General features: G+C 48.1%; 1 protein-coding gene across 1 annotated transcript in view; it reads left to right on the top strand.

The window, feature by feature from the left end:
* The window catches only part of FSTL1 (follistatin like 1), a gene marked incomplete at both ends in the record, with an annotated part of 60,126 nt that overhangs the window by 36,282 nt on the left and 10,473 nt on the right, over positions 1 to 13,371 (top strand). The window contains one exon of the mRNA XM_079550029.1: positions 12,774 to 12,878. Coding sequence (XP_079406155.1) covers positions 12,774 to 12,878 — 105 coding nt within the window. The remainder of the gene's footprint in view (positions 1 to 12,773; positions 12,879 to 13,371) is intronic.

The following is a 13,371-nucleotide window of genomic DNA, read 5'->3' as shown; positions in this document are numbered from 1 at the left end:
TGCGGAACTTCCTATGCTCCAGTTTCTGGCCATTTCCCCTTGTCCTGTCTCCACTCACCACTGAAAAGAGTCCGGCCTCGCCATTCTGCCCCCCACACCTTAGATATTTATAGACCTGGATCAGGTCCCCTCTCAGTCTCCTTTTCTCAAGGCTGAACAGACCCAGTTCACTCAGCCTTTCCTCATAGGGGAGATGCTCCAGGCCCTTCACCATCTTCGTGGCCCTCCGCTGGACTCTTTCCAAGAGATCCCTGTCTTTTTTGTACTGGGGAGCCCAGAACTGGACGCAGTACTCCAGATGAGGTCTTACCAGGGCAGAGTAGAGGGGGAGGATCACCTCCTTTGACCTGCTGGCCACGCTCTTTTTAATGCACCCCAGTAAGCCATTGGCCTTTTTGGCCACAAGGGCACACTGCTGGCTCATGGCCAACCTGTCGTCCACCAGGACACCCAGGTCCCTTTCCGCAGAGCTCCCCTCCAGCAGCTCATCCCCCAACCTGTACTGGTGCATGGAATTATTCCTCCCCAGATGCAAGACTCTACACTTGCTTTTGTTAAACCTCATCTGTTTTTTTTCTGCCCAGCTCTCCAGCCTATCCAGGTCTTGCTGAATGGCAACACAGCCTTCAGGCGTGTCAGCCATGTACACTTGCCTTGTGCCGTTGCCTTTCTTTCACTTTGGGTGCCCCCCATCACATGTTGCTGAGCTCCAGGGTGTGAATTTACTGAGCTGCAGCTCCAGCTGCCATGAAAATTTAATTTCTGCTGAAAGATGGGTGCTGCTTGGATGGCGGTTGCTTGGGTGATCAAAGCAAGTGACACTTGGAGGCAACGTTTTGTGCCCAGAGACTCTGACCCTCCAGGAGCAAGCACAGCAGTGGGTGTTGGGAAAGAGGAGACCTGGGACCAGTGGGGCCAAGCTTGGTTTGGCATTTCTCAGTGCTGTCTGCCTTTATGATGCAGGGAATCTGTAATTACATTTTGCCTTCTGCTTCATCATCTGTCTCTGCTATTAGGGCACCTGCTGCTTAATTACTCGAGAAGCTATCAAACTTTACGTAAGAGTTGTTACATCCTTCTTACCACAGACACAAACAAGCAAACAAAGTCATCACCTCTTTATGCTTCTTCTAAAGATGTGGCTGCAATCACAGGGTCCATATCCCTAACGAGCAACAGTAATTCTGTAATTCTGTAAATGTAAAGCTGTAATTCTTTTCCAAGAACAGCGGTAGTGAGTGGCAAGATACAACCACCATCACACGTAGAGGGTCTGTAGTATCATAGAATCACAGAATATCCCAAGTTGAATGGGAACCACAGGGATCATTGAGTCCAGCTCTTGGCTCCATGGGACCAAACAAAATTCAAGCAATGTCCAAATACTCCTTGCAGTCAGACAGCTTGGGGCTGTGCCCACTGCCAGGGCCCCACCACCCTCTGATGCAGTACCTTTTCCTAACCCTTAGTGTTACCCTCTCCTGACGCAGCTCGGAGCTGCAGCTGCCATCAGGCCTCCTCTCAGCTCCTCTGCTCTGGGCTGAGCACACCATGGGACCTCAGCCACTCCTCACACACCTTGCCCTGCAGACCCTTCACCACCTTCATAGCCCTCCTTTGGATGCTCTTTCACAGTTTTATGTCCTTCTTACGTTATGACACCCAAAGCTGCACACAGTTCTTGAGGTGAGGGTGAGCAGAGTGGGACAATCGCTTCCCTCTCCTGGCTGGCAGCGCTGAGTCTGATGCACATCTGATTGATGCTGATGAGCATCCAGCCTCTGAGCTGTATCCCACCATGCAGCTTGCTAGGTGAGGGAATTAAATACACTGGGACTCGCTGTCACAGAATCCAAGTTCCCCATCGATCAGGCCCTAGCTCCAGAGGATGGTCAAGTCCTACCTGCCCTGCCTTCTCATTCATCTTAGTCGCATCCTATGCTTGCCTCTTCTATGCAACCATCTAAATTCATTTTTCCACCCTTTAACTCTTTGTCTTCCATTACCATTTTCTTCTGGCATCAGCTGTGCTGCCTGTAACAGCTGATGACCTGCAAAGTGTCACGTAGAATGCAGTGTGGTCCTGTTTTTCATCTCATAGCTCCTCACTGTACCTCAGGCAGCAGCTGCCTGTCAAATCCTGCTTTAAACTGAGAAGTCTTATAGCAGTGCTAGCGTGGTCACTGCTTTCAGCCAGTGCTTGGGCAGAGTGGTCAGGATCTGTAGAGCTGTAAAGTACAGGATTATTCTTAGAAGTGACTGAAAATTCAGGAGTGTCAACAGACTCTAGAGAAGAGTCTGAGCACAGGCACTACAGATATGAGTAGCTTTTCTCAGGCAAGAGGCACCAAGGTGACTCCCCTGCCCGACTCAGGCTCTTGCAGTGACGCCAAGAATCATTCAGTGTTTTTAGCAAAACAGCATCAACAATTCCTCGAACACGCACAAAATAACTTAATCTTGTTCTCAGAAACCACTGACCTTTTTCTGTTGACACTTGAAAAAAGGAAAAGTCAGCCTGGGGCAAACACCTGGCATGGAAAATTTCAACCTCAGCAATTCAGTGCTGGCAAAGTTTTCAGCAGTGGAAAAGATGGTTTTGTAAGGGGAAGCATCCAGCTGCTTTTCAGTGTTGGGTGCTACTCATTCCACCCATAATGGGGCTGACATCTTTACTGCTGGCTCACCACTATGCTGTTACCCAGTCTTACCTCCTGGTGAGGATGGTTGCATGTGAAGTAGCTCTTTCTACAAGTGGTCACTGCTAAGCTCTCAGCCACATCTGAGACCTTGCTGCTGGTGGATCTGTGCTGAACCACTCTGGGCCGTGCTCCTGCTCCACATGGTTCTGGGGCCCAGAACTGCTGAGCTCCTCCCGTTTTCCCTTCCTACATAGTGTTCAGTAAGGGTATGCTTTCAGTCAGCCATTTTGTGGCTTTTGCAGCCACCCTAGGGTATGGCTGTCACCCACTGAACTTCAAATGGCTTTGCTAGGATTAGCCTAGATGTGGAAGATTATTGAAATACCTGGTGAATCTTAGCCCTCTGCTTCTCTGCTTTAAATTCACTCTAGTACTCTGAACTCAAGTCTTACTCCTTGCTTTTTGATGAGCAGTTCTAGGTATTGCTGATGGGTTTGTTACGAACACTAGCACAGAGATGGGCTGACACTGAGGTCCTTCATGCATGCCATTGAGGAATCTTTGAATGGGTACAATTTCTGGCTATTAGTGACACTAAGCCAAAACTACAGCGTGGAATCAAAAGCCCATATAACTCACTTTATCTGGTGTACAGGTTGTGTCTCTGGTTCAAAATATCTGTATTTCTGAGCAGTGGAAATCTGTGCAATAAAATACATCTCCTATGAAAGTTCCTCTTGTCTTCCTATCTTCCCATGTAAAATTCCTACACCCACAACTTCAAGGACAATTCTGCACTGCTCAGGCATTTAATACTGTGGAATTTTAATGGCAGAAGCTTAACTTTCTGTTCCGTTAGCCAACAGAGATTGCTGGGAAAAAAAGTGCTTACCTTCACCTAAATTTTTTACTAGCAGGAGAAATGGAATGAAAACAAAATGAATTTATTATGAAATGGATTTGTTTGTAGGCCTTCTTCTTGTGCTGTTGTTTGCTTTCTTTGAGGGCATTTAAAGCAGATTAGCAGCCCTAGAGACAGAAGTCCATTACTTACCCAAATTGCAGAAAGCAGCAGAGGCAACAATGCAATCCCTCCATCCCTTCCCAGTCCATCTTCTGCATCCCTCCTGCATTCCCAGAATGGAATTCACCTTTGTCCTGAAGAGACCCAGCTCAGCTGGGAGAGGACAGCTAAGTGTGTGCCGTCTGCTCCCTTCAGCTGGGGACATCTGTTGAAGCCTGCTGGCTGCTTAGGGCCAGGTCCCATGCTGAGCAGGCGCATGGGACACCTTCCTGAGGCAGAGAACCGGTGCTCTGCGCTTCACCATCTTTCTGGGAAGCAAAATTGTGAGGAGTTTTGGAGGGAAGAAGAGGAGAGTGAATGTGTGATCCCAGTGAAGAAAAAAGAGCTTTACAAATGCCTGCACAAAAGGAATTGTTCCTTTCAAAGCTCTCAAACACAGCTGAAGCTGCCTCCCGCAAGCAGCTGTCATTCTCTTCATTCCTAGATGGATGGATGTAACCAAAGGGCAAATCCATTCTACTTGTCTTCATCCCTAATCTTATGTGACGTCTTGTTGTATGAAGGATTCCTTCTGGAAGAAATCTGGAATTTGGCAGACGTGACTTATCTTCCTGATTATCATCTTGGGTAAGCTTGCGTCATAACAAAAATAGTGAATGCAGTTATGAAATCTTTATTGGCCCTCTTCTGACCGTAAAATGAGGTTACACTGCTCATTTTCATCCTTAGTTTGTCCAGTCTCCTGTGTTTCCATTACAATAGAAGATTTTTCTATCCCCTGCTTCTTTAAAAATGTTACTGATAACAGTCAAAACATACTACTTTTATAGAAGAGCATTATTTATTAAGATAGATATCTGTTACTACATGTTTTCCTACTTCATAGTGGATATGATGGGGGAGTGAAATGTCAAGAGAGAGATGTGTTATTTAAGTCAAAGTTTAGAAGTAGTCTATGAGCAAATAGGTGTGAGTTGGTTATGAATACAGTCAGACAACATCAGGGGAAGGTTCATTGCTGTGAGAGGGTTTTGAAGTCAATCTTTCAATGTGTACGAGAAAGGCAAAAAGTAATATAGTTTATGTAGTATCATGTAAGTGGAGCTGTATGCAGAAGGGCCACTGGCAGCTTGGGGGTGGAAGATGATCCAGGAGGCACCTCTCTGTCCCTTTTGTCCCTTTTTTGCAAGCCTTGCAAGGACTGTGTCGCCTAATGGCAAGTGTTCGTGGTGAAGAGTGTTGTGGGAAGGCAGCTAAGAGCAGTGCCTTAGGAGAGCAGCACCTCAGTTTCTTAGAGTGAACCACAGGCATGTTGTTCAAGTGAAAAACAATGGAGATTTGTTAAATTTCCTTTTGACCAAAGAAACCAAACCCCAAATTCTTATCCTAAACATAACAAGGATTTAAAGGACTGCCCAAACACTTCCACAGCATGCTGTCTGACAGAGCCACAGCCCTCTTGCTGGGCAGGCAGGCAGCTCTGCCCTACAGCACACACCCACAGTGATTTTGAGGAAAGCCAGCAAGCCAGGAATGCATAAGGATGTTGGAGCTGTGCATGCTCATAGCTTTTCATCTCCAAAACACAGCCACAGGCCGCAGGGCAGAAAGCAAAACATCCTGGGCTGAGTTCAAGAAGTGCTAGAGAAGAGGTTGTGTTTTTGGAGGCAGTTCAGGCAGTGATCTCTCTTCCAGGAGCAGGGGCTCCAGGAAGTGCAGAGAGCCTCAGGGTCACTTGCAGTGCCGCCTCTCCCCCTAGCCCAGGGACTGGTAGCAAGTCCTCACAACCTCCTTACTGCCTCCTGAGCAGTGGAAAAAGGGGCAGGCGAGTGCTTGGGTTGCTGCCAAGACTGAGATGGGCATAGGCTGCTCGGCTTTGAGGAACAGGACCGATGAGACGGTGCTGAGCGTCAGAAAGGGGTTGAGCAGAGCAGGTGAAGAGGGGAGTTTTCCCCAGTGAAATCCTGTCTGAGAGCTGCCTCATTAAATCAGCGCTGTTTGCTTTGCTGGAGTGACTCAGAGGAGAGGATGCTTTCCCCACAGCAGCATCTATTTGGGTTAATGTAGCCACCAAAGGGAACTGCGGCTTTGTCTTTCTGTTTGTTTTTTCAAAGTCAAGCCATGGGAGTCAGCATCAACAGTCTTCCAAGCTAGACAGAAAAAAATTCCATGATTGCAGAGAGCGGGGCAAGGGATGTCTGCAACAGTTCTTCGTTATTTCCAGACACTGTCACAAAGGGCCAGATGGAAGGAGATGAAAGAACGGGAAGAATAAGTTGCTTTAGACAATAAGCGGTGATATTTTAGGAATAAAGCCATGGGAATAATTGACTTTTTCTAATTCTTTAGCTGAATCAAAGAAGCAAAACAAAAAATTTATTTCAGATCAGTTGAAATTCTTCTTTTATTCTCAACATAAACCGGAGCTGGTCAAACAAAAAGAAGTTAATCTCACCAAAATGTGTTTTTGTTTGGCTTTCTTTAACTTTTTTGCTTTCTTTAACACTTCATGAAGCACATTTAAAAAAAAAAAGAATAGTTCAATTTAGAAACTGCTTTGGGATTGAGACTGTTGCCCCAGTTAGGTACAAATTTGCCTCAGATTGCATTTCCCAGTGAATGATCCCTCTGTCTGAAAAGCATTACCCAGCCTTAGGAACTATAGGAAGTTGTTGATCGCTTCTCTTGCTTCTTAATCAGAGGACTGTCCTCATTGCGTGTGCACTGCCATTCACTGCAGATCATGTACTTGCTCAGCCCTCCCCTCCTTCTTCCTGTAGAAAAGATTTTGACTTCATTTTTACAGTGTTTTTTTCCACTCCTCTTTCCAGTACAGACAAGGAGTCGCACATGATCTTCTGCCAGCTGTCAGGTATTTGGTAGTAAAAACAGAGGTTACAAGAATCTGGAGAACTTTTTTGGCATCTGCCAACCTCCTGAGACCCTGGTTTGCACTTTGAAGGTTCTGAGACAGCAGAGTTTTGGCTGACTTGCTTTCAGCTCGCTCTGGCAATGGGGACACTGTTTAACTTCTCATGGAGCTGTGCCTTTTTGGCAAGGTAGATAGATAAGCAGGCTCCTTGCAGCTTTGTTTTACTCTGCCTCTGCTTTCAGATTTCCTTGTTAGTCTGATAACCACCCCAAATTGGCTCTGCATCAGCAAGGAGCTGAGCAAGTCTGCGACCAAGGCTAGAAAATGGGAAGTATGAAACTGGCTTGTGCCCAATGCTATTCTCACCTCCTTCCCACACAGGTTGACTCAGTGCTTCCCTCCATTCCATAGCAGTTTCCATTGCTTTTTGTAATGAGCTGTGGCAGGAGTTGGGTAAAGCAGGATCAAGGAATGGAGCTGGGAATGAGGATCATAAGAGCATTGTGTCAGTGATGGGAACAAAACTACTGAGGTCTCTTTTACAAGAAGCCCAAGGCTGCTAGCAAACCTCATCACTTTCAGCACTCCGTGTTCCTCTTGTGCTTCCACTTTCTGGAAGAGGTGAGGAGATGCCATAGGGTAGTAAATGCTGATTTGCTTGTCTCACTCTTCCCTCTGTTTGGAGCCAGATGATGGCTGAGAAATGTGGCAGGTCTGGGTCCTGTTTGGAAATTAATCACTGCATACACGCACCATCCCAGTAGCTTGTGAGAGTGGGGAAATGGAGATGCTGAAGGATAAAAGAAGGACTGCCTATCACAGAAAAAACTGCAGCCCACCAGAGGCTTAGGGGCTAAAGAGAGTATGTGAGATTGGTTGTATATGGTGTGAACAGCCTCACATTGAGTAGCAAAGAAGGACCACGAAGTGAGTGCTCCTCAAAATGGGGCAGAGAGTGTTAGGGCTCTGGTACTGAGCTTTGTGGGCTGGGACTGGAAAGCACCTTTTTCTTTGGGAAAATGCTGCCAACAGAGAAAACTTCCTTTTACTGCTGAGCCCAGGTGTGCTTGGAGAGGGGGTGTAGAGGATGCGGTCTGTGCTTCTTAACAGGAGGAGTTATGAGCTGCTTAGGTTGGGAAGCCAGGGACAAATGCTCCATCCCTGCCTGCCCCAAGGAGACTGACCTCCTCCTCCTCTTCTTCCTTCCCCTGACAGCAGGGGCTTCCTCTGCCTGCTCCTAGGTGCTGTGGCTTGCTCTGTATGCTGTCCCCTCCTGCTGACATTCAGGAATTAATGCTGCCTTGCTTTTATGATTTAAGCAAAACAGGATGGAGAATTGTGGTTCCCAGAAGTCCAGCTGTAACAAAACATAGCTTGGCCTTGGGCATTTGGGGTCTGGGAAGGAGGGTTGTGCCCCAGCAGGGATTGTGGTTTGTCTGTCACGTCACAGCATGGTCCTGGCCCCAGACCAGGAAGAGAGGGGTGCTGAGCCCAGCTCTTGAGCAAATCTCCTCCCACGGTCCTCTCTTTTCCAGTCTGTCCTGGGAGGGTGAGGATACCAATCTCACCTCACAGCCCCCATGAGATTAACTTCATTAATCTCAGTTATGGGGGCCGCAGGCTGAGGATCCAGTCCCTGCTCCAGGAGGGCAGTGGGGATGGGCAGAGGGATGAGCGCTGCGAGGCAGCGTGGTTTTGGTGTGTGTTATGTTCAAGGCTATGACTGCAAAGGGGTTTTTAGGGTGAGTGGCAGAGCAAGGTTCTACAGCGAGAGCAATGCCAGCACAGCCTTCCTGCCTTCCAGCAGCCATTTTCCAGACTTGTTTGTGACAGAGATTTCCTCTTTCCCAGACTCCCATGTCATTGTTCCCCTTATGGGGCCTCACCGGTCATTGCCTTGTGATGGAAAATAAGAGGTTGTAGGGGCCAGAGCGCAGACATTCCTTACAGCTTAAAAGGGAAAACAGCCCGAGCAAGGAGGAATCCCTGTGAGAGGTGTACCTGGCTGCTGCTGCTAGCTAGCAGCATCTTGCTGGAAGAGAAATCAGCTGTTTGGCAGATGACTTTGTCCTCTTTGTTAGGTTACCAGGAGAAAAGCCTCCTTCCTGCAGTTCCTGCCTCCTTCTCCTTGTTGGCTCCTGCCTGCTCATGTGGGACACGAGGGAGGCCTGGCTTCTGTGCTGGGCTGTGCTCCCTGTCACACAGCCTGCACTGTGTTTGGGGTATGCTTAGCTTCAATCTCTGCACCCTGGTGTGCTCTTCCAAGCTGCAGGAGCTGCAGGCCCCCTCCTCTCACACATAGGTTTTCCGGGAACACGCCGTGTATCCAGCACAGGTGGAAATATATGCTCCAGCTTGTTTCCCGTTAGTGAAACTGCAAAGGAAACTTTTTTTCCCAGATCCCCCAGGAGGCAGAGGTGCTGGGATGCTGTCAGTGCTCTCCTGCCCCTCACCTCCAGCAGCTCTCCAATCCATCAGCCAGTTTCCACTGCCACAGATGGAGTGGTTGAGGCCTCCGAGATGACAGGACCCAGCTGTTCCTGTGGCTCTGGGTGACCGGCTTAATGAGAGGGACCCATGGATCAGCCCCTGAGGAAGGAGCTCATGAGCTGCCCTGTGCTGGCTGACAGGCTGTGCAGAGAGCTGCTGGAGGCTGGGCTTCATTAGTTCTGCTACTCACAGAAGGGCTTTGGAACCGCAGGGAGGTGGAGGAGCAGGGCGCCTGAAAGTTTAATGGCTCTGGGCCCCTTTACATCTTGTGCAGAGCTCATGCTGACACCTTTTCAGTAGGTTGTTGTCAGTGTTGGGAACCAGTGTGTCTGGTTGCAGTCCCCTGAGGAATGCATCACTGGCCTGGGATCTGTCTCACAAGCCTGACCTTTTATCCTTTTTTCTTTGCCTGATTGCTTTGGGAACTGCCCATTTTCAGGCCTTCTGAGCTGCCCATGGATGCCTCTGCTGCTCTGAGCTGCTAGACATGCACCCTGTGCCTCCCGGAAGCCAGAGAGAGAGGCTTTTCAGGATGGTGGTGGATGCAGTTGGTTTTGCCTTGGGGCCAGGTAGTAGAGAGCTGAGCGACGGTACAGCTGGGTCGTGATGTGATGGCTTCTGTGGCTTGATGGCAGGTTTCCTTCCAGAGCAGGGCATAGAGATTGCTTTGCAGCCCTCTATACTCCTAACAGTGATGTTGCCTGGGGAGGTACATTGTGCAGATTTCAATGCGGTGTAATATAGTATTCATGATTCAAAACCCATGCACTGAGCTTATCTCTGATGATTAAAAACAAACCTAGGTGAGACCTAAAGGTAGTTTGTGCAGGGTTTCTTCTAGAGCTCTGTAGATGCCCTAAAGCAGTAGCCCTAAGAAAGAGAAATCGCGGTGCTTATTGGACTGCCTGTTCACGGACATCCTAATGCTGGGGATGCTTGCTTATTTCCTTCTTATCTGTTCCATTTATGCTGTTGCCAGATTTCCGCCCTGTCACACCAGAGCATTAGAGACCCAAGGGATGCCACAGGAATTAGGTCAGGTTTGCTCGTTAGTCCCAAATGAGAGCAGTGGGAGAAATGTGCTGCCAGAGCCAGAAGCACAAATGGCTTCAGGTGACAGACCACATGCTCTGTGCTCCCCCCAGTGTACATGGGACCTACTCTCCCAGCACCTCTGCAAAAACTGTTTTGCCCAGAGCACACTTGGGTAATGGGATGGAATGCACAAACTAAGTTTTTTCTCAGCACTCAGCTCTCTCTTTGATTGCTGCAACACATCATGTTTCTCCCTGCAGCCTCACAACAGCAAGGAGAGAGGTCTTGGCAGTCAGGAGCTGTGGCTTCTTGTTGTAGTTTTCTGTGCCTTGTGTCTCCAGATCTTTCAGTGTTAAGGAGGAGGCATTGCAAAGACAACAGCTGATGAAGCGTTAAGTTTTGTGGGTGAAGGGTGATAATGAGTTGGATTGGGAGCTGTGCAGGCAGCGCTGTTAGCCAGTGGCACACCTTACATCCATACCCCTTTGTCAGTCTATGGCACAAGAATTCATGTGAGTTCTGCAATCCCAGGCATAATCCTGTTGCTGTTTAGTTTTCCTTATCGATGTAGTGCCCAGGCTTGTATAATGTATCAAACTGCTTCCCAGAGGAACTTCTGTGTTAGTGCTCCACAGAGCTTTGATTTCCTTGCACATCAGGCAGGGCAAAAGTGCAAAGCCTTGAGCACACAGAGCATTATAGAATCATAGAATCGTTAGAGTTGGAAGGGACCCTTAAAGGTCATCTAGTCCAACTCCCTGCAAGGAACAGGGCCACCTACAGCTCACGTTGCTCTTACCCCCAGGTCCAGCCCAACCTTGAGTGTGTCCGGAAATGGGACAACATAATACGAGGGTTCCAGTTGTTTTGCAGATTTCTACATGGTGATACCAAAAGAGGAAAAAAGAATTGCTGCTGATAGCAGAAAAGCTTTCTGCTCCTGATGAAGCATCTCCACTCTATGCCCGTTGCTCCTGTGCCTTACCCTCGCCGTCTGGGCTCGCATGACTCCAATGAGGGGAGCTTTATAGAAAGCCAGCATGGCGTGGTTGGAGAGGCTGGTAGTGCTTGTGAGGCCACCAGAGAGTCTGGGTGGAGGTTGTAGAGCCTCACTCACAGTCCCCACTGTTATCCTCCATTCTTTCAACACTGTCTTGGTTACTGTCCCAGCTGTGTGCTCCCTGGCTGGATGAGTGCACAGCAGGCTAGCAGGTGGATTATTCTGAAGGCCAGGGCAAGGTCACTCAGGTGATGCTCCAGCTATCGCTGGAGGCTGTTCAGTGAAAGCAGCAACTTGCTATGAAATTGTGCTTTTAAAGCAAAAAGTTAAAAAGTTGTTGGGATAAAGAGGCAGCAGGAGACAAAAGGTGTGCTCAGCATTTGTCATTATACGTATCAGTATCTTCAGGCAGATTCTGCTCCTCTTTCATCATCTATATCATCTATTTGCAAAGATATGTTGGAAGTATGAAGATAACAGAATGAGCAGAGGTTCTCTGAAGAATGATTCTCAGATGGGAAGGGGAAAAGTCTTTGTGTATTAGAGAGCAGATGGGATCAAGTTGTCTCATTGGTTATTCTACATTCCTCGTATTTCTGACTGATGCCAAACTGTTGTGGAAGGTAGATGGCAGCCCTGAACCAGACACTTATAGGTGGGAATTGTGGGATAAAATAAAAGTCACAAAAGAAATGAATAGCAAGGCATGAGTTAAAATCACAGTCTCCAAATCAGAGCCCCTGGAACCATTTTCTCCTTTCAGAGTCTAAGTAAAAAGAGACCATAAACTGGTGAAAAGAAATGGTGTTATTTTTGAAAACGTGGTTAACGTGTGGGAATCTTCCCTGGTAGCTGTTGGCAGCTAAGGAATGCAGTGGTACTTGGAAAAAAAAAAGAAAAAGAAAAAAAAAAGGATTTTACATTGGTACGAACAACAGGAGCTTTTGTGACAACTGGGAGAAAACTGTGAAGTGCAAAATTTGTGCTGCAGGGCAGGAGTCAACTGCTAGCTGTCAGAAACCAGGAAGAACTCCTCCGTGGGAAGGTTACTTTATAATTATCCACAGCAATGTTTCTTCTCTGAAGCATTTAAGTCTTGGCCGGTGGGGGCAAGATAATGGGCCTTGCAGATCTGTGTTGTTCTTTTGTGACAGGGGAGTTATCTGGTGCCTGATGGCAATTTCTTCCTTCTGTTCGGTATCACACCTTTCTCCAGGGTCATGTTCACCTTCTTAAATGTTTTGAGCAAAGACATTTCTGCTGCCTGCCCTCCATGGAGAATATTTGAAGGCAGCAGTCCTTGACTCGAGGGCATTACTCTTGCCGTTTTTGCTAGCCGTTCTTTTGCTCATGTTCGCTCCAGTTCTCCTATTTTCCAGTGATTTTCCATGGAATGACCCCGAGGAAAGCCTTTATTGCTGGGGCTGTGGCCACAGCTCCTGTTTCTGCCCCTGGTTGTTGGTGATTTTCCAGGAATGACCCCGAGGAAAGCCTTTATTGCTGGGGCTGTGGCCACAGCTCCTGTTTCTGCCCCTGGTTGTTGTCTGAGCCGTCTATCTTCTGCCATCATGTCTGTCCTGTTCTGTCATCTGTGCCTTACCGGCTTGGTGCTCTGTGTTCCAGCACAGAAGTTACATATATTATATTTTATAGCTGCTGCTGATTTGGGTGACTTGATGTATTCTGTGCCTCTTTTTTTATGTCTTGCAGGAAGAGCCAAGGAGCAAATCCAAAATCTGTGCCAATGTTTTCTGTGGAGCTGGGCGGGAATGTGCAGTGACAGAGAAAGGAGAGCCAACCTGCCTCTGCATTGAGGTATGGGGACAGAACAGCTCCTGCACCGCCCAGCCCTTGGGCTGCACTTCAGTCACTGGGAGCATCACAAACACTGGTTTGGAGCAGCTGCAAATTCACAGCAGCTCTTCAAACAGCGGGGCCTTTCGCTGCATGGTGTGAGGGAGGAGCCCTGCAGCATGTACATTGTCTGGGACTTGCAGCTGTGATGCTCGCACATCTTTAACAGGCATGGCAGACTTGGCTGGAGGTCTTTTGCTGGGAGAGCCTAGTGGGGTATTGATATCCAGCTGGCTGTGGAGGGCACTGAAGGAGAGTCAGAAAGCTCCAAGACAGCTTTCTCTGCCCAGAGGCTTGTTTGTGGAGGGTACAAGCACCCTACTAAAAAATGAGCTTTTGTAAAATGGAAATAATTGTGGTGGAGTGCTGTGAGCATGAATAGTTTCCTCCAGCAGGGAGCCGGTGATGATTAGAAAAGCCTTTCCCAGCTGTGGAGACAACGTCTCCCTGCTCT

The sequence above is a fragment of the Tetrao urogallus genome, assembly GCF_951394365.1.
Source record: "Tetrao urogallus genome assembly, chromosome: 1".
Taxonomy (NCBI): Eukaryota; Metazoa; Chordata; class Aves; order Galliformes; family Phasianidae; genus Tetrao; species Tetrao urogallus.
Note: the sequence above shows the minus strand (reverse complement) of the source record. Positions and strands in the feature narration are given on the sequence as shown.